The sequence below is a fragment of the Megalobrama amblycephala genome, linkage group LG14, assembly GCF_018812025.1.
Source record: "Megalobrama amblycephala isolate DHTTF-2021 linkage group LG14, ASM1881202v1, whole genome shotgun sequence".
In the NCBI taxonomy this organism is placed as follows: Eukaryota; Metazoa; Chordata; class Actinopteri; order Cypriniformes; family Xenocyprididae; genus Megalobrama; species Megalobrama amblycephala.
Window position 1 is genome coordinate 45,543,350 of NC_063057.1, and position 24,999 is coordinate 45,568,348.

The following is a 24,999-nucleotide window of genomic DNA, read 5'->3' on the forward strand; positions in this document are numbered from 1 at the left end:
TTTCCCACCATAAGAACCTTAGGTAGTCTTGGTGCTCAGGCCTTACATGAAACTGGTGAAACATTTTTTCCACATCACACATTATGGCAATCGGGCCTTTGCGAAACCTGCAAAGGACTCCCACCAAGGTGTTTGTGAGCTCTGGACCAGTAAGGAGTTGGTCATTCAGTGACGTTTCTTGGAACCTTGCTGAGCAATCAAAGACCACTTGTATCTTTCCAGGCTTTTGGGGGTGGTATATGCCATGGTGGGGAATATACCAGACTGGTTGATTGTCAACCTCATCTTCAGGGACCTTTTCTGCGTGGCCACGAGCAATGATATCTTCCATAAACCCCAAGTAGTCAGCACAGTACTGCTGGTCTCTCCTAAGCTTTCGTTTCAATGACATTAGTCGTTGAACAGCACATGATTTATTATTTGGTAGACTTGGTTTGTCTTGTTTGAAAGGTAAGGGCATCTCAAAATGGCCATCTTACTTCTGTCTGATTCCCTCTTTCAGTTTAGCCAAGAAGTTAAGATCTTCTTGAGAGAAAGTTGTCTCTTCTTGACCTCTCTCATTGAAATCAGATTCCAATATCTTAATTATGTCATCTGGATTGACCATTTCACGGACCTTTGTATTGCAAACATAGTGGACTTCTCCTTTAAGCTTGACCATTGTACTCACTTCAGGCATTACTTGCTTCACAATGATACGGTGACTTACTCCAATTGCATCACCGTAGTGTTCACCTGGATCGCCATAACTCACTATGCTCCATCCTAAGTCGGTCTTCTGAGCAAATGGCTGGCCTTCCTCTCCACAAATGACTTCTCGTGGCATTAGAGCTTGTGGGCAATTATACCCAATCAACAAACCAATTTCACAATCCTTTTGAGGCGCGATGTGATCAGCAAGATGCTCCAAATGAGGCCATGCCTTTGCTGTTTCAGGCAGTGGGATGTGTGTGCGATTAGCTGGGATGAAGTCACGAGTGTAAACTGTTGGCACTGTTAACTTCTTGGAGGAAAAGAGTCCCCTTATTTGCAGGCTATTAAGTCTTTTACAATGAATGATTGTTCCCTTTGATGACATCGTAGAGAGTTTTAACTTCACTTGTTCAGTGTTTGTATCAAGAACATCTACCACTTCATCAAGAATGAAAGAAGAATCACTCTGTGTATCTAACAGAGCATATAACGAGAACTTCCTTGTCTGGATCACTTGGCATTGACACATAGACAGGTACTATCGCAGAAGTCTGTGCACTATTAGCATCTTGTACAACTCTGTTAGAGGTTGTTTCCTTTGTGACTTGTGGTGGAGATGTTTCTTTAGATTGTTCTTTCCTTAGTTCTAGGTTCCCCTTTGAACGTTCTTCGTGCAGGCACGTGGGGTGCTTCTTTGAGCATGAATCACAGACCATCCGGTTACTGCAGCTCTTAGACTGGTGGCCAGGGTTCAAACAGCCGAAGCACAGTTTTTCACTTTGCATAAATTTTATGCGCTCAGCAACTGGCTTCTGTCTTAATTTGTAGCACTTGTGTAAGCTATGCCCTGATTTTTTACAAAACACACACATAACTATTTTCCTTTCAGTGGTGTTTGTTGTGAAGATCTTGGCACCAACGGTTTGGTTCTTGGAAGTTGAAATGTTGTGGTCCCTCATTTTTGACTTATCAGATTCACTTTGCCGTAATGCATGGAAGGATGTAATGGGGTTGCAAGCGATGCTCGCCTCCATTGAAAGGAACGTCACAAAATAACTGAAGCTTGGGAACCTTCCGTGCTCAAGTTGATATTGTGTGGCCTGTCGGTTCCATCCAGAACTTAACCAGTCAGGTAACTTAGCAGCAAGTTTTTGATTCTCAATTCCATCATTAAGAATGTAGAGACTGTCATTGTTAGCCATAGCACTTTCACAGCTGCGTAAAAGATCCACAAATTTTCTCAACTCAGCACTCTCTCTTGAAGCTATTTTTGGCCATGAATGTAATTTGTTTCTGAAAGCCTTGGCAATTACAAAGGGTTGGCCATATCTTTCATTGAGCAGGCTCCATGCTGCATTGTAGGAATCTTCTGAACCAGACAGAAAATAACCTTCTAAGGCTTCTCTAGCAGCTCCTCCGACATATTTTTGAAGGAAGAATACTTTCTCTGCAGTAGGTATGTTCTTTTTCTCTATAAGTGTCTGAAAGGATGATTTCCAATGATTAAACTTGAGTGGATCTCCACAAAAAATTGAAGGCTCTGGAATGGGTAGCCTGTTTGCCGTCATAGCTTCAGCTAAGACCTTCACCAGCTCTCGCATGTCGTTTTGGTGTTCACTTTTTGGAGTCACATTTCTGAACAGTTGTGGATGCTGATCAGCAATACTCGCTTGATTCTGTATCTGCATATCTGTAGGCAACTCCATCTCACGTTTTTGTGGTACAAAGTCCTGTGTTGGATAGAACTCATTTGCATTGTAAACTTGAAGCTTTGCTTTGGCTGCATTAAGCCTTTTTAACTCTTCCAAACACTCGAGTTCTCTTTTCAAATTTTCCACTGACCTTTTTCTTGCAGCATTCTCTTCATGCTGTTTCTTTAACAGAGCAGCCTCTCGTCTCTCTCTTTCTATCTTGCGTTCAATTTCTTCCTTTTCTCCTTGAAGACGGCGAGTAGATGCAGCTGCTTTTTGGTCTGCAACTATCAACTTATCCTCAGCTTCAAGTCTTTGGAGTTCTGCATGGTGGCCCTCTTGCTCACACATAATTTTCAATACAGCCTGTGTATGTGCATACTCAGCAACAGCTTCTTGTCTTTTGGATGAGGATACAGCAGAGTGAATGGAATTAGACTTAGTATTACTGCTCTGAAATGAAACACTGGAAGTTGAAGATGCAAATACAGATGAAGCATCAGGCCAAATAATCTCCTCCTCATTTCCTTGAATTTGAGACTGTGCATTCTGCATTACAGTTCTGGTGACGGATGCACATCTGTCCAACTTGCGTCTCATCTCATGAGCTGGGCTGTCAATTTTTCTGTATTCATCATAAACATTATTCAGCTCTAATTCTTCTCTTTGAATACCTTTAATGTGTTCTTGGAGGATATCACTGGGATCTTGTTTGATTATGGATTTTTTAGCCACTTTAGTCAAAACTTTCCAGCGTTCATAAATGCTGTCAAAGCGAAGTAATAATCCTTTCACTTTTTCCTTCTGAAATTCCCTTCCCTTTTCTGTTAATGTTCGATCTCTTTCACTTCTACGAGGCTCTGCAGGCTGTACTGTTTGTTGTACAAAGGTAGACTTCTCTGATTTTTGTTTTCTTTCACTTGTTTGTGACATCTTACTTATCTGGAAATTGCCTGTACACACTAAATTTTAGCTGTGTAGTTTACAGCAGAATTATTATTTTTTCTTTTCTTTCTGAAGTGAACGATCAAATTAAATTAGTTTAATGTCCTTTAAATCAGCACTTCAATTTAAGCAAACAATGTAAAGGCTTGGTAATATAGTATGGTTGATTACACTTGACAAAATTCTTATGACCACACTTTAGTGAAAATGCTTAGAAGAAAAACTCTTCAAAATACTGAAATGTATATATCAGCTTGCTCAAAAGTGCACAAATAATTCCTTTTCAAGTTATCACTTATTTCAATAAACTATATCAATAAATTTCCTGTACACTATTTCAACCACAGTTATTATTATTAAGGTTTCACACAGTTCCTTGTAGTGCTCAAACTTATTGTCACCTTTCAGTACACAAGCTTTAGTGTCTGCCTTATGGACGTCTTAATGAAACACTGATGAACTGCAAGTCCTTAACGCTAAATGTGGGTATATCTGTGTGAAGTTACATCACTTCTTGCCGAGTTGTGACACAGCAGGTCCGGGCCGGGCACGAGCGGGTTCGGGAACGTTGGCGCAGGTTCGAGTTTGACTATCACTCCCTCCGGGAAATAAACGACGCCATGGTTCTGGATACTGATGGATTTATTGCCTTTCTCATTCTTTTCTCCGCTATCACGTTCACCGTCAATGAAATCCACCGTCAAACTACAGTATGACAATGTAAAACATAAACACATTCACATATATTGCAAAACACTCTATACAAATACACTCGGGAAACACAAACATACTTTACATACCTCGCTGGCTGCATATAACCAAGAGGGAATGAGTTCTTGAAATACCCCGATCAAAATACAAAAATGAAAAGCATCCTTTCTTCTTTGCAACTTCTTTGTAACTTTAAATCCACATGCAGAGATATTAACTTCTCGCCAAAAGTCCGTTTTTTCCTGTTGCACCTTTCAAAAATGTCCGTGTGTAACGCATATGTACTTTAGTTCCTACTTAACATAAGCACTCAATATGCATGAATTAATTTAAACAAACATAACAAAAACATGTTAAAACGACAGAAATAATATGTATGTAAATTATAGAACATATTAATTGAAAGAAATATGTACGGCAGCTATACTCTTTGCGTTTTAAAATGCATCGTCGTCACCCGAATCAAGAGTCACAGGCGCAGCGGACACGCACGCAGGAATACAACCAGAACAGTGGCGTAGCGTCTGGGTATGCATGTGTATATGGGCCTTGGTGGATTGGTGGCCCTGGCCCGCTATTACAGTCTTAACACCAAGGTATACTTCGGGCGTTCGCATCACGTAATTTTCGTCATCAGGAGGGTTCGCAGACATCCGCGCTCCCCGTCCACGTGCAGCCCAATCTTTGTGATGGCACGGACTGTGTGTGTACTGTACAACAGCCCATGCGAAAGTGAATTGAGTGCTTGAAAACAAAAGTCCACTAGATAGTGCGCAGTGCACACGCCGAACGCATCTTTCCGCAGCCAAATACTTTTAAAGGCTCACACGCGCGTCTGTGCGCGAGACAGAAGCCGTGTGCATGTTCATAAAAATGAAGCATAATAGAAATAATGTTGTCAATAACTTGTTAAAGCTTATCTATGTTGTTACTACTAAAATCATTAAGGAGCTGAATAAATGGACAAAGAAAGGGTCCATACAATGTCTTAACGATGATTTATTGTATTTGACCGTCATTTTTAAAGTGGGTTTCTGAAACGTATGCATGCAATAATGTTAGTACAGAATTTTAAACGACCATTTTGCCCTCATAGTTCACTGACAAGGTTTGTACTGAAAATATGATTGACTATTAAAAGGTGGGATATTTTTTCCTATTTAAAGAGTGATCTAACATAACAGCTCACTTTCAGCAGTTATTTTATCTATGCTTCATAACATTTCTTACAGATTTCTGCTCATTGTAAATCAGATAAAGATAAATTAGCACAGTACCAGTACAAGTGATTGCGTGTGAATTAGTCATATTCAGAGGCCGGCTCTCTGTTCATTGTAAAGCTGTGGGTTGTAAATGGTTACTCCAAAAGTAGACATATATGCTATAGGAAGTTTTGAGTTTCTAAGCTCCTTTAGTGATAAATCACTGGACAGCTCTGACTAGTTTATGCATTCCTCTCTGTGCGCGCGATCTTCATGTTTTGCGCAGCTACTGTTTGTACGAGTGTTCGTGCCACAAGCAGCTGCGCGAGCTCGTCTAATCGCTTGAATGTACAAACTGATCTGATCGTCTAATCGCTTGAATGTACAAACCTTAAAACAAATACAACTGACAAAGTTTAGTGAAGACGCAAGGCTCACCTTTCACGTGCCATCACTATGTGTTGAACCGGCGTTTACCTTCGTGTTTTGCTTTTATGCCTCTGACTGGACGGGGCGGAGTCATGTGGCTACACACGCGGTAATGTTTTTAAGGGGAAAGTATTAACAGGATTAAAAAAACGAAATAACCGACATGGGAAAATTACGTTGGTTAGAGGTTCTGAATTTCGTTTTTGGTAACTTTTCGATTAATCGTCCAGCCCTAATTATTAACGTTACTGTAGTATGAAGCAGAGCAGGGCGAGTGATGTTGGAGCTGAGCGAGGCCTTTGGAGCGATTGCTAATGAGAGACAAACGCAACACACGTCTCACGAGCAGCACAACTTTTATTATGCTGGAGGCACCGCTTCTGCTTCTTCCGGTCAAGTGTATGAGGTAACACAGCGCTGTTTATCATATTAGATACATTTGAGAGTGTTGAAAATGATGTTATAACGTTACTCTGTGCGTTCGCTCGGCGGCTGCAGTGAGACACTTGTTTGAGACACACTGCAGTAAGCTAGATCGATTTTACAATATCATATTAAATACTAGATGACTTGTGTTGATAAATGGCATGCAATTCATTTTAAAACATATTGTATGATGGAGAAAATACTGTATTACTGTTAATATAGATAAAGCTGCATCTGATTATGCTATGTTAGCTACTTGACCAAATAGTGTTTTTCTCTGAGGTATGGTAAAGCATGGTATTCACAGAAAATCAAGAAAAAGAGATTTAAACAATAAGATGTTGAGCTATTTAACAATAATTAGTTTTCTGTCTATAAATGTAACCAAACAGTTGTTCCCTTGTCTAATAAAACATGTAATATATTAAAGCTTCTTCTGTGTTTCCATAGTTCCTACCGAGGGTAACGCGGATATGACGCCATTGACAGGTGACTCCCGGACACGTCCTGTATCCTTGGTTAAAATCGCAATTTTCTCAAGATTTACAAATAGTTGGAAACATTTGGGATATTGTAAGTACTCAAGTGAACAAAATATATAACACTGGCCTAGTGGTTTTTGGATATTTTACTGCAAAAATCGTACATATTGTAGCTTTAATGTGGCATAACAGATCGCTGTAGCGCCTCAGTTAAAGCCAGAGCCGTTGAGTTCCAACATGCTTTGATCTCACTGGTGTCGCCACAACGTGGTCACATGGTTCATAACAGACCAGCGATCTCAATACATACATTTGTATGGGAAGCCAAACACACCAAAAGTGGGACAAGACAGCATGGCATAGAGCTTGCGCCACGCTGACGTCATGAGCTGCGCGGCTGACTCGACAGTGCAGTGAGTATGTGTTTGCTAATGCCACCGATCAGACAACGCAGTGCGAAAATTCAGTAGGGTGTATCATAGCTCTCTAGCTCCCGAGCTTGTGAATCAGTATATTGTGTACATGAATTCAGGCACTGGTAAGGACAGTAAAGGACACTGGCTCACTACACATTGGGACACTGATGACTCTAGTGACGTGACAACGTCCTCATTGTACAACATCACTACTGGTATTTATGAACAAAAGCAGAGCTGATATATTTCTGACATTACTTGTAATGTTATTTAAAGTACTTTATGATAAATACTTTGCATGTTACATATACATGCAACATTTCAGCTGTAAATAAATTATAAATGTTAGCTAGATGTTCATTACCTGTCTAGTGATGCATGTTTACACTAAAATATAATAAAATAATGGTTTGTATTTTTAAAAACATCTATCGCGCTTCGTTATGTGTAGTGAGTTGGCTCACTTGATTTATTTTTCGCGCTTCTGAACTTCCGTTAAGGGAGCATAGTGAGCATCAATGCTTCCTGGTTTTCATGGTGCATTGTAGGAACTTTTATGGAGCGAATGTTTCAGTGCCCTGGAAGGATTCTGCGATTGAGACAGCCCTTAAAATGGGTGACTCCCTGATCAGTGCCCTGACTACTGAACTAGGGAGCTGATTGAGACGCACTCATATGGATGTAGTGTCCGTGACGTCACCCTTAGGTTTCTGAAGAGCATTTTTCAAACATAAAGTGGGCCATCACCATCTTTGCAGCGCGTCACTCCTGGATAACTGAAAATGGGCAAAGAAGTGGGACATGGGTGGAGCTGAGGTGCCTGGTTGCTGAAACCATGCCTGCCTAGCTCGTCATGATCAAGTTCAAGCTCAGACTAAGGAGCTATCTATCTATGTTAGATATTGTCTAAAATATTAATTAAGATAAGTTATATCATTTGAAAGTTCTAAGGGTTTACTGTCTATCTATGGCAGGGGTGCCCAACCCTGTTGCAAAGTTTAGCTCCAACCCTGATAAAACACACCTGAATCAGCTAATTAAGATCTCCAGGAGCACTTGATAATTACTGACAGGTGTATTGAGCAGGGCTGGAGCCGAATCTCCACAGAAAGGTACATCTCCAGGAACAGGGTTGGACACCCCAGATCTATGGTGTCTGTTTTATGATACAGATGCTCCCGCAACAGTAATATTGTAATTTGTGTCAGGTGTGCAAATGAAAACACACAAAATCAAAACGGGACTTCATTAACCTTTATAATGAAATAGCGATCCATTCCGTTGTGCTTGGGTAAAATGTCCATGAGTGTCCATTGAAAAACAAACAACAGCACTTTTTGTCCACAAAAGCGTTAAATCCATGAAATATTGATATATTGTCCATTGTTTGTGTCACATTTCTTCTGAACAATCTGCTTTCCATCATCATTCTTCAAGAAATTATGCGATCTGAGCAGCATTTAAGTTTATGTAAAACTGTATATGATCATATCTATCAAACAAATGAGCCTGCGTCCAAAGTATAATTTTTCAAAATAGTGCAGCAGTTTTAGTTATAATATCCAAGTAAATCTGGCGGGAAAGAACTTTTAACGTTAGCCAATGCCCAAGACGATCCAACAACCTGTATTCTGTTTATCTTCCGAATGTGTGCACATGTACACAGATGCACATCTGTCTCGACCATTAACTGCATAGCAAGCCATATTATTTGATAATTGTATGAAATAATCCAGAAAAAAGCACAAACGGCAGATATGCCAAGTTCAGCGGCTGGAATTAGCTGAGGTGACGTGACGGCTAACAGACAGCAGACAAACGGCTAGTAGTAACAGCAGCGGCAATCCCGTCACTCAAGTGACCACGCCCTTAATTATGCAGAACATTAAAGGTGATAAAGAGGATCTTTTCGTCGACTGAGAAACCAAAGACTGTTACCGAGTTTTTGAAATGAGCGCATGCGTAAGAACAACCCCCCTCCTTTCGAGGGAACGCCTCCCAAAACTCGTGGACGAGTAACGGAACACGAGTGTTTACCACCGGCATTCGCCATGTCGTGTTAGTGGATTCATTATGTCGGACTCACCGCAGGTAACTCATAATCTGCAGTTGTTACTCCTGTCTCCGGACAAAAACATTGCATGCAGCTCCTGTGGAGTGTGGAAAGTTACTGGAGCGCGCAGCCGTGCTCGTCTCTCACAAGGAACGTCATGGCAGTGATTGACAAGCCAGAGGGCCAATCCGCGCACGTCTCTCACAAGGAATGTCGCGGCAGTGATTGACAAGCCAGAGGGCCAATCGTTTACACGATGTCATGAAGGGCATAATTAACTGTATAGACCAAAACCACAATTTGATCCAGGCTGTAAACATGTTTTTTTCTGCTGTAAAGTTGGGCATTTTAACATAGGGCTCAATGTGTTTCTGCTATCTTTCTAGAGGCCAGTCGATGAATTGCAGTTAAGTTACTTCTGTATTGGGTTCAAGAAAAACTGGGGGAGGTTGCTGCTTGGGTGTGAACTAATCTCACCAGTGTGGCGCTGCTCTCCAGAAGATCAGCTGTTTTAGGTAATTAAAGTTTTAGATCGGTAATTTTTTTTTTATATTTTAAAAGTCTCTTCTGCTCACCAAGGCTGCATTTATTTGATCCAAAATACAGCAAAAACAGTAATATTGTGAAATATTTTTATAATTTAAAATAACTGTTTTCTATATGCTTATCTATGCGTTTTCAGGATTCTTTGATGAGTAGAAAGTTCAAAAGAACAGCAAAAGAACAGAGCAGTAATGTGATTCACGCTGGCTGTTTTAACTAGTCAGCGCCGTGCTGGTGAGATTAGTTTGCGCACTGTCCGTTCGGTGGAGCTCGACTTGGTCCATTGAGCTGAGCAGATGACATGTCAGCGCAGCACGAGCTCTTACCTGCTGTCTCATCTCACTTTTGGTGTATTTGGCTTCCCACACATTTTGAATGGGTTTAAGCAGGAAGACAACAGCTTTACTATACAGGCATTTTTGGTGTAAGACTGGAGAAACTGGAAAATGCCGCTTGAGGAACAAATACTCCTTGAGCAGACAAAGGACATTCTGGAAATTAACATCTGAACTCTCTATTGCGAAATTAGCATCCCTACCCGAGATACAGTCACACTGAGTAAATCACCTTTAATTTGCATTTCTGTCCCTTTACCCTCTTCTTCTCCATCTCTTCTCTCCACAAGCTGAAACCATTTGAAATTCACCCAAGAATCTATATTGTTTAATCCCAAGTGTTTTCCAGAGATGACATATATAAACTTATATGGCATTTGTAAGGATATTAAACAATCAAAGTCAATTATGTAAAAAATTGTTGAAAAGTCCATGAAAAAATGTGTTTTATGTCCAGTCACAAAAGTGACCGGTAGTAGAACACAGGGAGTCTAGATCTATGGTGTTAATGCATAATGACAAACCTCCAGCAATTAGTTTAAAGATTGGGTTAAACAGATGAAATTAGTGTTTTATTTCATTAATAAAGAAGTAAACATTGTCTGGCTCAGTTTCAAAAATGACAAAATAGCATTCCTATGCAGCAGTACGGCACAAATAATCCATTAAATGATGACAAAATGACAAATTATAGGAAATTGAAAGGTAATTATTACAAATCATTATAAACTAAAATAAATAACACAGTAAATAAGGACAGACAGACAGACTATGGCTGCGTTTACACTTGGCATTAATATGCGATCACCGTGATGTGATCAAGCAGATCAGATCATTAGCTAATCAGTACACAATGCGTTTATATTTGATCACATTAAGTGGTCTTTGTATCTGGATAACTGATTGGATTTCTGTTTCCCGCACAATATTTAAATTAGGCGCGTTTGAAAGGCAGACGCTTCAAATGGCCTCATATAAAAATCTTTCACTTTAGCCTCTATCAATGCAGTGCTCGCAGCCAATCGTTAACGAAAACGAACGAAAAAACGAAAACTAGGTGGGAAAAAACATTGTCGTTAACTGAAATAAAATAAAAACGAGGCATTACAAAAAAACGATAACTAACTAAAACTGTAATGTGTGTTTGGCAAAACTAACTAAAATAAAATAAAATTATAGATTAAATGTCCTTAGTTTTCGTCTTTATCAATGTCTTTCATAGAGCAAATAACGTTTAGCTGCATTTCCTTTCCCTGTGTCTCTCACAAAAACACACACAGCCCCTCCCGTCAGTGCACACGCGTCTCCATGAGAACGACTGTTCGACTTTGAAAGCAAGTTCGCTAAAGGTTGGTATCTCGTGAACACCTTTACACAAACACACATTAAAAAGTGGTATAAAAATATTTGTAATTCTGAATATAACTTTGTCAGCGTGTTAATGTCGACGCGAGAAGCGATTGCTACTGCAGCACGTTAATTAGACGCAAGTTTGAGGTAAAATGCACTTTGGTTGTCGATGTCAAAACACTATATAAGCTGTGATTCAAATATTAAATAATGTCATTTGTTTACTCTTACACTGAATATTTGCTGCTTCAATCCAGATGTGTTTGCATAGTTCACCCAAAATGAAAATTACTGTGAGAAAAAAATCAAGTTTACAGAGTTTTAGTGTCACTGAAGGTAAACCTGCGTTGCTCATGGTGGTTAACGTTACCTCTCTTAACTGCTCTTGCTGAATGGCAAAGATTGCACTATGGACTTTTGTACCTTTTGTATGTTTTCATTTTTTTTTTTTTTTAACTGTATTTTATTTTTTATAACGAAAAAGCTGCGATGTCACATTTCCGCTGCTTTGTTGTGTGTGTGCGTGAGGCGCGGGCGCGGTCAAACAGCTGTCTTTGCAGAGGACTTGCCTCATCATCATGGCAACTGTTCGTAGTCAGGTCAGATTACGTCAGAGTTGGTTGCCGTTTGTTGGATGCTCAGACTACCAAACTAACGGCGATTAAACATGTTCAGTCTGGTGAAAACCGACTCAGACCAACGCCAACAGGGGTATCACACCGATCCAACAAACTCCAACAGACGAGTTTGTTGGCGTTTGTCGGTGAGGTGTGAATTGGCCTTTACACTGAATGTTTGCTGCTTCAATCCAGACGAGTAGGCTATTGTAAATTTAGTATAGGGTGTGAAAATTGTACAGCTGTGGTATTTGTATAGGGTGTGAATTCTGTATAGAAGATGTGTAGATTTTTGGTAGATTGTTTGGCAATTTTGTGAAGGTGTCACACACACACTAAAAAAATTGAAAAGCTGTATTTAAAGTTTTTTTGTTTTGTTTTGTTTTTTGTTTTTTTTGTTATTTGTCATGTTCTTTTCTCAGATTGAGCTCCCTGACAGTCTGACAGAAATGTCTTGTTGTGGCTTAAAAATGGGTTGAAAAGGCTACATGCGGTTCATGTATGTCTTCTTTAGTCTGTTTGCTCTTTAGGTTTTGTAGTGGCACACGTCACACATTTTGCACTTACTGCGGAGTGTTGAGACTGTTTACATATTTGTGCCCATATGTACATTTTATGTACTGGTTTTATTTTTGAATTAATATTTTCTAAAATTGTATGATGTTTTTGTTGAGTTATTATTACACAATACTTTTTCTGACCTTTTTGAATCTTGCCCCTGACAAATAACCCAAATTACAAAAAAAGACTAAAACTAACACTAAAACTAATAAAAACTAAACTAAAACTATGCATTTTCAAAAAATAAAAACTAAACTAAACTAGCAAACCCACTTTAAAAACTAATTAAAACTAAACTGAATTTGAAAACAAAAAGTCAAAATGAAATAAAAATAAAAACTAATGAAAAATGCAAAACTATAATAACCTTGCTCACAGCACAGAATTTTTGTGATTTATTCCACAAAAGTACAATTGATCACAAATAGAGAGCTTAGTCTACCAATTTATGTTTCCCAACATTAATCTTGTATTGTGAAAAACATTTTTTCAATGGATTTCATGATTGAAAGGAGCATGCAAGCATTTGTATTGTTTGTGTAATATCTAACGGCAGAATCCGAACACTTTGTATTAAAGAAATAACAGAACGCACATCACATTAAAGAGCATTAGAACTAAACAAGTCTTAGATCAAATTAATTTTTTTAAATGAAAAAATACTTCCAGAGTTGAAAAATAAATGGGTTGATCATGTTAAACAAGTCACATCATCCAGGTTTAAAGATATTAAGTTAAGCATGCAATATTGAAAATAAACTGAAACAATCTGAATGAGGCGATCACATATGTTTTTATAATGTTGCACAATTAAAATGAAAAATGTATTTATTGTTTATTGTAAAGTTCAAAGAAGTTTAATTTCTTGTCAAAACTGCATCTGTCCATTATTTTCTGACAGCCACGCGGAGAGACTTGGCGGGGATTTAAATGACGTCGCCCTCTGAATGTAGATACGATGGCTGGATCACGTTTACATTACACTGAGATCTGATCACAATGCGTCCTTGACTACCTCCAAACCAGGACACGTTGATCGGATAACATTCCGATCACTACGTGTTTACACGTCTTTTCAATGCGTATGTGGATAACATCCAGATACAGGTCGCATGTTAATGCCAAGTGTAAACGCAGCCTATATTGCCAAAAGTTTTGGGACACCCCTCCAAATCATTGAATTCAGGTGTTCCAATCACTTCCATGGCCACAGGTGTATAAAATCAAGCACCTAGGCATGCAGACTGCTTCTACAAACATTTGTGAAAGAACGGGTCGCTCTCAGGAGCTCAGTGAATTCAAGCGTGGTACTGTGATTGGTTGCCACCTGTGCAATCAGTCCATTCGTGAAATTTCCTCACTACTAAATATTCCAAGGTCAACTGTTAGTGGTATCATAACAAAGTGGAAGCAATTGTGCATGCTGAGGCGCACAGTGCACAGAAGTCGCCAACTTTCTGCAGAGTCAATAGCTACAGACCTCCAAACTTTGTGTGGCCTTCAGATTAACAGTGTGTAGAGAGCTTCATGGAATGGGTTTCCATGACCGAGCAGCTGCATCCAAGCCTTACATCACCAAGTGCAATGCAAAGCGTCGGATGCAGTGGTGTAAAGCGCACCGTCACTGGACTCTAGAGCAGTGGAGACATGTTCTCTGGAGTGACGAATCACGCTTCTCTGTCTGGCAATCCGATGGACGAGTCTGTGTTTGACGGCTACCGGGAGAACGGTACTTGACTGACTGCATTGTGGGAGGGGGATTATGGTGTGGGGTTGTTGTTCAGGGATTGGGCTTGGCCCCTTAGTTCCAGTTAAAGGATCTCTTAATGCTTCAGCATACCAAGACATTTTGGACAATTTCATGCTTCCAACTTTGTGGGAACAGTTTGGGGATGGCCCCTTCCTGTTCCAACATGACTGCACACCAGTGCACAAAGCAAGGTCCATAAAGACATGGATGATTGAGTTTTGTGTGGAGGAACTTGACTGGCCTGCACAGAGTCCTGACCTCAACCCGATAGAACAGCTTTGGGATGAATTAGAGCGGAGGCCTTCTCACTAACATCAGTGCCTGACCTCACAAATGCGCTTCTAAAAGAATAGTCAAAAATTCACACAAACACACTCCTAAACCTTGTGGAAAGCCTTCCCAGAAGAGTTGAGGCTGTTACAGCTGCAAAGGGTGGGCCAACTCCATATTAAACCCTATGGATTATGGGATGTCATTAAAGTTCATGTGCACATAAAGGCAGGCGTCCCAAAACATTTGGCAGATAGATAGACATAAGATAGATAGACAGACAGACAGACAGACAGACAGACACCAAGGATCAAGTAAATCCAAAACTTGACTTATAGTCAGTCTGAAAGAGTGTTTATAAGAACTAGAAGATAAAGTTTGAAAACAAACTTTGATGTTGGCTTGGCACAAGCCTTGATGGGCAGCCTGAGTAAAAAGAGCCAACGTACATGTCTGTTCGGCCACAAAGAAATACATATAGAAAGGTGGAATTTCTTGTATTTAGCGCTGTAACAAACAATTTTTGTGATGATTGATGGATCTTTCGATTTTTCTATCTCTTTAAGAAGCGCTCAAATCACAGCCGCTTTAAAGGTGCCCTAGATTATGTTTTTAAAAGATGTAATATAAGTCTAAGGTGTCCCCTGAATGTGTCTGTGAAGTTTCAGCTCAAAATACCCCATAGATTTTTTTTAATTAATTTTTTTAACTGCCTATTTTGGGGCATCATTATAAACGCGCCGATTTTATGCTGTGGCCCCTTTAAATCCCGTGCTCTCCACCCACAGAGCTCGCGCTTGCCTTAAACAGTGCCTTAACACTCTGAGGTCTAAAAACGCGCCGGCGCGTTTTGCCGTTTTTTTTTTTTTCACATTGCAGCAAAACAGACTTAAAATACTCCGTCATTTTTTGTCATAGAGACATAAGTAATATATCAATTGAAACTATAGAATGTCTTCTTTTTTTTGTGTACACTCACAATCAAAATAAAACTTTGTGCTTTTTAAAAATAAATAAAATATACAGGGTGTGCTGTCCTGCCGTCTCCGTCTCTGCAAACATCATTCTAAAACGTCACTAAAAGTAACTAAAATAGATGGCTTATACATGCTACATGGACATGAGAGATATGTCTTTGGAAAGCTTTAAGTATCTACTTTTAAACAAAACAAATAAATTCTAAAACAAATATTCTCCCTTTATGTAATCAGTATAAAAGTAAAGAGAGGTACTGTTTCTCCTGTCTGACCTAATTATCTTTAATGTGTGCCCGCCCACGCGCAGAGCGCTCTATTCATAATATAATGTGCTAAGGCGATCTATGCAAACTGTAAACGCCCCTAACAGCGTCTTAAAAAGCATCAAGTTTCATCAGATTCATTCGCTTTCCTGCGCGTTTGGAAGATGGCACACTACACAGGTGAGCAGGCTCTTCAGATGGTCCTGGACAGTGAGGAAGAGTTCACATTTCCTCGGAAGAAGAACACGACTCTGACGATGAACGTCTGCATTTTGAAGAGCGACTTGATCCAGCTGAAGATACAGTTTCTGATGAGTAAGTGATTTAGTTTTACTTAAATTATTTGACGTGTTTTTTTTCTATATAAGCGTACATATATATTTGCCTTATATTTACATCTATCTATATAACTATATATATAACTTTATCTCATAAAAACGCTTATAAATAGAATGCTTTTCTGTTGATTTAGGGCCTACTTAAATTATTTATATAAGCGTACATCTATATTTGCCTTATATTTACATCTATATATATATATATATAAAATATAACTTTATCTCATAAAAATGCTTATAAATAGAATGCTTTTCTGTTGATATACTTAAATTATTTGACGTGTTTTTTTTTATATATAAGCGTACATCTATATTTGCCTTATATTTACATCTATCTATAAATATATATATAGCGTATCTAAGTAGCGTATATGATAGGCGTGAATGTGCTAAAATATGCTTGGTTGTGAAATGCGCGAACATGTTGCTATTTGCTAAATACAGCAGACTGTAAACATTTGTAAACAGTTTTTTTTTGACAATTTTTTTTTAGGAATGTGGATCCATCACTCTCACATTCACCTGCAATTCCCACTAGGAGGGCACGCAGCAACACAGGCGGAAATGAGAATGAGTAAGTACATGTTCACCCACTATATGGTAGGCCTATATACACTACCGTTCAAAAGTTTGAAATCTGTAAGATTTTTCATTTTTTTTTAAATAAGTTTCGTCTGCTCACCAAGGCTGCATTTATTCAATTAAAAATACAGTAAAAACAGTAATATTGTGAAATATTATTACAATTTAAAATAACTGTTTTCTATTTGAATATATTTCACAAAGTCATTTATTCTTGTGATGTCCAGCATCATTACTCCAGTCTTCAGTGTCGCATGATCCTTCAGAAATCATTCTAATATGATGATTTGCACCTCAAGAAACATTTATTGTTTACAATTGTTCAGAAATGTTTCATAAGTAGCAAATCATCATATTTGATGATAATATTTGATGATAATATTCATAAGATTCATATTTGATGATAATATATATATAATATATTTGATGATGATATATCATATATATGATAAATTATCATATATCTGTCTGTTCTACCATCCATGCTGCTTATAGTGGAGACACTGTGCAGAGGAGGGTGAAATCACAAGGTACATGGAGGACAAAGACATTTCCGTGTCCTGCACCTGTGACTGCATACAACCAACACATGGGGGTGTCGACCTGTCTGATCAGCTGATACAATACTACACAACACAACACAAAACAATGAAGTGGTACAGAAAGATCTTTCTACACTTCCTGGACATTGCTGCCACAAACGCTTTCATTATACACAAAGACCTATACGATACCATGACCCATAAAGAGTTCATAGAACAGCTTATTGCAGAGCTATGTGGTGTGTCGTCACAGAAAGCAGCTCCAAAACAGACCAAAAGTGACCATGTACCGGTTCCAGGAGCAGAGCTGACATCAGATGCAAGGAATAATGCCACCGCTGGTCATGGGAACTGCATGCTTTGCAAAGTACAGCTTGGTAAAAGGCAAGACACACCTTGGAAATGCCAGGCATGTGACATTTACTTGTGTCTTCAGTTGAAAAGGAACTGTTTTCAAAAATGGCACACAGATGTGTGACTGTTCAGATTCTCTGTTCACCACCTCTCACTGACCATTGGGCTGCAAAGATTATCTACATGTGATCAAGCAGGTTATGTATAGGGTGTAAAAGTGGGCTTTTTTTATAAACCTTACCTTTATTTGCCTGTATACACAAAATGTGCCTTTGACCCTAGTTTATATGTGGATTATATTGTTAACTTTATTTTAAATAAAAAAGAAAAAAAACAATGATATGTCTTGTCTTTGCATTTTCTTAGTTGACTCAGTCACATTCCTGACTGAATGGCTCATTATGCGGCTCATTAGGGGCAGGGTCTTAATCTCCCCAGGTGTAAATCACTTCATTATTCATGAAGAGTCACACCTCTTCGCATATGGCCTACCTAAACAAAAAGTGTCTTAGAAATTTAAAATCAATACAATGTTTTATGTGTCAGAGTAGGGAGGATCATTTCCACATCATTTTGAAGCAAAAACTCTACACTAAAATATACAATTCTCAAAAGTCTTGTGAAAAAACATTTAGTATGCATTTTGAGGTATTGTTTCAGTTACTTTTTTTTTTTTTTTCAATAACCACGCATAAACATTATTCCTTTAAAAACACAAACATGTACATACATGTTCCTCACATATTATGGTAGCCTAGTTAGTGCTGAATACAGTGTAATGACACTTTTGTCATTAATATGTTTATAACCAACTGATAAAAGCACAAATGTCAGGGCATGTCAAAACTTCTCCAGGGCCCAAAATCAGCCTCAGACTCCAGAGGGTTAACAAAGTTTACACAGCTAATATAACCCTCAAAATGGATCTTTACAAAGTGTTCGTCATGCATGCGTCGGATTATGTGAGTATTGTATACTGTTATATTGTTTACTTCTGATTCTGAATGAATTTGAGGCTGTGCTCCGTGGCTAACGGGTAATGCTACACTGTTGGAGAGATTTATAAAGAATAAAGTTGTTTATAAATTATACAGACTGCAAGTGTTTAAAAATGAAAATAGCGACGGCTCTTGTCTCCGTGAATACAGTAATAACCGATGGTAACTTTAACCACATTTAACAGTACATTAGCAACATGCTAACGAAACATTTAGAAAGACAGTTTACAAATATCACTAAAAATATCATGTTATCATGGATCATGTCAGTTATTATCGCTCCATCTGCCATTTTTCGCTATTGTTCTTGCTTGCTTACCTAGTCTGATGATTTGGTTGTGCACATCCAGACGTTAATACTGGCTGCCCTTGTCTAATGCCTTTTATAATGTTGGAAACGTGGGCTGGCATATGCAAATATTGGGGGCGTACACTAGTGATGCGCGGGTCGTCTCATAACCCGCGGACCCCGCGGGTAACCCGCGGGTCGGGTTGGGGCGGGTAAAGAAATTGTCACTTTATTTGCGGGGCGGGTTGGGGCGGGTCATTAAAAACAAAATAAATAAAAAAATCCATGTATGTTGCGTGCAGTTCCCTATAGCCTATATTAAATATTTGGGAATATCTATTTTCATATTTTATTAGGTTCTTTGATAAGGTTACAATACGAAGGCCGTAGCAACGTAACTTGCGTGATGTCCCCAAACCTTTGGCGTCACGAAAGCGGCGCGCCAAGCAGCTCCCGGCGCCAGCCACGACAACAAAAACGGAGAAATAAAAGTGAAGATGGAAGACGAGGTGTGGGAGAAATTGAGGTCGGGAATTTACATAATTAAAAGAAAAAATTCATGCTGCTAAATGTAATGTTTGGGACCGGTACAGCAGGAGACAACAGCAGTAGGCTAACGGCTACGTGAAGTGCAACTCGTGCGAAAAAATATACAAACACGAGAGCCACAAAACGAGCACTTCCAGCATGTCAAGACATATTTTCCGTGTTTTAAATAAAACAAAAGTTCAGTGGTTGTAGCATAGGCTGTAAACTGTTGGCCAATACAAATCTGAAATAATAAAAAAAAATATTTAGCCTGTTAGATGAATACAGACGCTGCTTTGTAAATGTTGAAAATGTTTATCATTATCTTGTTATTAATATGATCTGATTTATGGTTCATATTCATAATCGTATGTTGTTGCCTGTTTACAGGGCGATGTTTCCAAGCACTTTCAGGCTGAAATAAAGGCTGTTTTCATTTATATTACAATGCCTAGTATGTAGGGTGACCACCTGGCTATTGATCTGTTGCAGGACAGTAGATGTGATTTTGCGGGACAATGCGAGACACGTGAGACAGATAAATTTGTAAATTAAAATGTAAATAGTGATTTACACTCGTTGGCAAACTTGGCATACGCGCCGATTAATGTTTCTGCCGGTGGGTGCCCACACTATATTGTTGCGTTTATGGCAACATTAAATCCTGGAGAGAAGAAAATTCTAGATTCACGGCTGCACATGCAGGAGGACAAAGTTTGAGCACGCAGATGTAATATCTGAGCGAGAGCGCGCGCGCGTCCAGTTAAACCGCCTGTGAGCGGAGAGATTGCTCGCGCATTTGATGCGCTCTCGTGAGACAATAATGTGCTCTCGACATTTTTCATTATAATAACGCCATAGAACCCGCATTAAATGAACTATAAACGTGAGAAGAAAGTCGTGTCTGAACGTCGCAATTTTGTATTGGTTAAAACAAATGGAGAATATCTCGTTTTTCCGTAGGTGCTCGATCATTTCCGTGTGTGGCGCTCGATCGCCGCCGTTCGTTGGAAATATTTGCCATCAGAATGGATGATTACATGCTTTAAATCATCGATTTAGGCAGCTTTGAGCAGCTCTTGAGGTTCTTATCTAGTATGTGAGATGAAATCCTTGCTGGTGTAGTTGTGTTTACTGACTTTGATGAGGCCCACACTTATCCATTTGTGCTGTCCACTCAGTTGATGTCCACTCTCTCTATGATTGCGCTGGTTGGTTATTTTCACAGCTAGAATATGACGGCTGCACAAATAGATTTTTAAATGCCAGTCATAGTATTTATTACATTTCTTGCTGCTGTATTGTAATTTCAGGGATAAAAAAAAATAACTGACGTAAATGAAATGCGGGACGAGGAACAAAGCTCCCAATTTCGGGACTGTCCCGCGAAATGCGGGAGGGGTGGTAACCCTACTAGTATGTCTGTTTAATGGTTGCGGGTGCGGGGCGGGGCGGGTTGTAAAAATAGATACAGTAGTGCGGGGCCAAATAATTTCAAAAGGACCCGCGGGTTGGAAAAAAAGCCGACCCGCGCATCACTAGCGTACACCCCGACTGTTACGTAACAGTCGGTGTTATGTTGAGATTCGCCTGTTCTTCGGAGATCTTTTAAACAAATGAGATTTATATAAGGAGGAGGAAACAATGGAGTTTGAGACTCACTGTATGTCATTTCCATGTTGATGCAAAAACTTGTGAAAATGAGATCCAGGCAGTAAATAAAGTTGATGAAAAATTATTTATTCATTACAATTAAATTTAGCCTCACATGCAAACTTTAATCGATAATGAAAATACTTAATAAAACCAAAAGGTAAAATAACCATCATAAAGTATTAGTCAATAGTTAATAATAAAATTTAGAGTATTGTAAAATTTAGAGTATTGTATCTAATAGATGAAAATCAAAAAGAATTAAAACATTTGCAGATGAGAGAGAGAAACAGAAGCCAAGGAGAGCAAAGGAGGGAAGAAAGCTGAATTATCAACAACTCAGTCCATATTACACCATAAGCATACAGGGGAATTCCCAATCCACACAAATTGATGTTTTTGTTCTAAAAGAAAAGGTTAATTTCACGCACTACGTCATCTACTGGTCCAGTGTCAAAAATAGTTGTTTTTATCCCCTATAGGGAATTTTGCAAATCTTACCCTTTTAAATGTCATCAGGAAAAATAACAGACATATTTTGATCAGAATTCAAATGGTTAATTCTGCAGGCGTCCAGTGTCTAACCACAAACGTGTCAGCGTGACCTGTCACACTAGAACACTTGAAGAACAATTGAACATAGAAATCATACTCTTAAATGTAAAATAACCATAAGGGTACAATCACCAGTGAATACTTGAAAATATGATAAGAATTAATCTATAAAGTATGAGTACATAAATATATGAAAGCAAAAGTCATAAGCCATAAATGATTAAAAATAAATATTAACAAAAGTGCATGAATATGAATATTGACCATTTCGGATCCATCACATGTACTGAACTCTTGTTATTTAACTATGCCAAGATAAATTCAATTTTTCATTCGAGGGCACCTTTAATAAGAGGCGCTGCTCGCGAGCTCTGAATGTTTAACATCATATCAGGCGATCAACTAACCTGTTTAATAAACTGTGTAAATCATGCAATCAGTCGAGAAATACTGATATTGTAGATGGCCTTTACTCTATATTAATGTTTTCTCACAAAGGATTTGCGGAAATCGCTCCGCGCAGCTCTCTCTGTCTCTCTCTCATCTGCTCATGCTGGGAGCGGCAGCGCCGGTGACGACTCGCCTCTATGCACAAATCTTTGCACAGATGTCACACAGCATTAACACAGTAAATCAAACAAAGAAGCTCTTTGGTGCGTTGTGCTCGCTTGAATGAGATTCGCCATGTATTTGGGACATGATGGACGAGCTTCGGAGCGCGAGCTTCGTTTACAGACGCGAGCCGTCTCTGTTTCACACATAAAACGCATCCAAGATCTAAATTTAAGTCTTCAGTGTGTTCCTGTGATAGAATCTTGTAAAATCAGATGTTTTATTTAGTAAGGTTAAAAAAACACATGTGAATGACGAACATAGGGAGGACAAAAACGAAAGTAATCTGGTCTAATATAATGCGGGGCTCGTCTGCACAATGAATGATCGAATTAGTTTACAACAGTGATGAACTTCCCCATAAACTGTAAGATGTCATCCAATCAATATTTCCAGTTGACAACAAACAACTTGTGAAGTGCTCTCTTTGTAACATTATCATTTGACTGGGCTGAAATAAGCTGGGCAGCGTTAGCTTAAGTTGATCGTAGCTCCATTGAAACCAATGGTACTACGATCAATTTAGGCTTACGATGCTTTTGGGAAACGCTGCCCTGATTTCTTATCCGGCTTCCTCCACTGAACGGTACTGCTCCTCTAGAGGGCGCATTTTTGCTCTGTCTATGTAAGTCTATGGAAAATTTTTGACTTTTAAAAAATTAATATTAAAAAAACTGTACATCTGATCAGTCTAAAAAGATATAGCAACTAACTAGAGACCATGACCCAGGTCTGTGGCGAGTTTGGTGTTTGTAGCATTAAAGCTCTAGAACAGTGCCCCCCTGTCCATTATCCAGGTCCTTTACCGCCCCCCAAACACCATTAGCATACATCATGAATCCATTTTCAAAACCGTGTTTTTGTCTTATCCTGAATCACTATGACACACCTATAATAAGAGTTTGTATTTTATATTTATATTGGGACTATTAGACTGGTTCGAGTCAGCACCGCTGCGGAGTACAGAACAAGACGTCTGCAATTTTGATTATTTACCACTAGAGCTCCAAAAGTTACGGACAGCAGCTTTCATAATTAAAAAGCATGTCACTGAAAGCCAAATAACAGATTTGATTTGACTGAACAGTGGCAGGCATCCGGGACAAGCTGGAACCGGAACCTCCGAAATCTGATCCGGCACCTCATTTGGGGGATCCCCCTCTCATATAAAGGCCAATTCACACTGCACCGACAAACGCCAACGAACAAGTTGGCCGTTGGATTTAGAATTCGATGAGAAAAAACTGTCATGTTCACACCGCCCCAACAAACACCAACAAACGAGTGACGTCTGACTGGGAAAATTAATTCCACAACTACATATGTAACCATGTTAACAACATTGTCAGGCAAGTTTATTATATTAATAATATAGTATCATATATATTTTCATTGTATTAAAGTACTGAGGCAAAAAAAAATACTAACCTAAAATCCGAAGCGCTGTAGACTGCGCTATACACTGGTTTTTAAACATTTTTTTCGCGTTATTAACGAGACCCATAAGCATATACAACCATGTAGCTAAACCATAGAGCTAAACAAGCCAAAACGAATTATTAAAAACGAAACTGAAGGTAAACCTGCATTGCTCTCATGGTGGTTATAACATTACCACTCTTTCGGTGAAGTGGAGCAGCTGCTCTTGCTGAATGGCACGGATTGCACTATGGACTATTGTACCTTTTGTATATTTTTATTTTTTTAACTGTATTTTATTTTTTATAACAAACAAGCTGCGATGTCACATTTCCGCTGCATGTTGTTGTGTGTGCGTGAGGCGCGTGCGCGATCAAGCTGTCTTTGCAGGGGACTTGCCTCATCGCCATGGCAACGGTTCGTAGCCAAGTCAGATTACGTCAGAGTTTGTTGGAAAACTGTTCACACCGCGCAGACATTCCACGACCCGACAAACGCCGATTAAACATGTTCAGTCGGATGAAAACCAACTCCGACCAACGCCAACAAACTCCAACAGACGAGTTTGTTGGCGTTTGTTGGCTGTTGTCGGTGCGGTGTGAATTGGCCTTAACACCAAAAGCGGTCCATGCCGGGTTTTGTGTTTTCCAACACATAAGCAAAATATAAAGCAGTGGCTGTCAAACTTTTTTTTTTAAAGAACGACCTATTTTTTATTTATGTATGTATTTATTTATTTATTTATTTATTTTTAATTGACGCGACCAAACCAAGTCAAGTCAAGCATAAGAATACTAAAATATATAATATATACAGAACAAGAATAAAAACTTGTAAGTAGCTATAAACAAGCCCAAACGAAATAATTTGAAGCGAAACTGAAAGTAAAAACCGGCGTTTTCAAGCAGCCTCTTGTTCGGCACAAATTCAAATGTTTCCATATTAGCAATGTATTTGGATGCTGAACTTGCATTTATTGTGTCAAATAGTATTTGTACTTCACTCCCATTTCAATATCAACGAAAAAAAATCATCCTCTTCAAATGAGCAAAGTGTTTGGCAGAACCAGTTTTAGCGGTGGTCACGCTGAACGGCACAGATAGGATACTACAGAGTATGTATGAGCAATGTAATTTTTTATATGTTTGGCTGATGGTATTTTATTTTGATAATGAACAGGCTGCGATGTCAAGTTTGCAATGAATATGTTGAGTGCGCACGCGAGGCGCCGGCGCGATCACTTCAACTGTTTCCTTATGAGTAAGACATTATTCGATACTGCGAAGTTTACTTTTATACACTCACACTAAAAACAGAACATTATGCTTTTGCAAAATAAAGAAAACAGGATGCGCTTTTTACCATCTCGGTTTCCTTTCCTTGAACTTGTTTGTGGAGCACCGTGCCTCACAAAA

At 38.9% G+C, this 24,999-nt stretch overlaps 1 protein-coding gene across 1 annotated transcript in view; it reads right to left on the minus strand.

Annotated features, from left to right (window-relative positions):
• The window catches only part of LOC125245814 (tripartite motif-containing protein 16-like), a gene marked incomplete at its 3' end in the record, with an annotated part of 45,010 nt that overhangs the window by 12,987 nt on the left and 7,024 nt on the right, over positions 1–24,999 (minus strand). The window contains exons 5-6 of the mRNA XM_048156589.1: positions 2,115–2,174; positions 1,500–1,505 (exon numbers count right to left, since the gene is read on the minus strand). Of these exons, the coding sequence (XP_048012546.1) occupies positions 1,500–1,505; positions 2,115–2,174 (66 nt within the window). The remainder of the gene's footprint in view (positions 1–1,499; positions 1,506–2,114; positions 2,175–24,999) is intronic.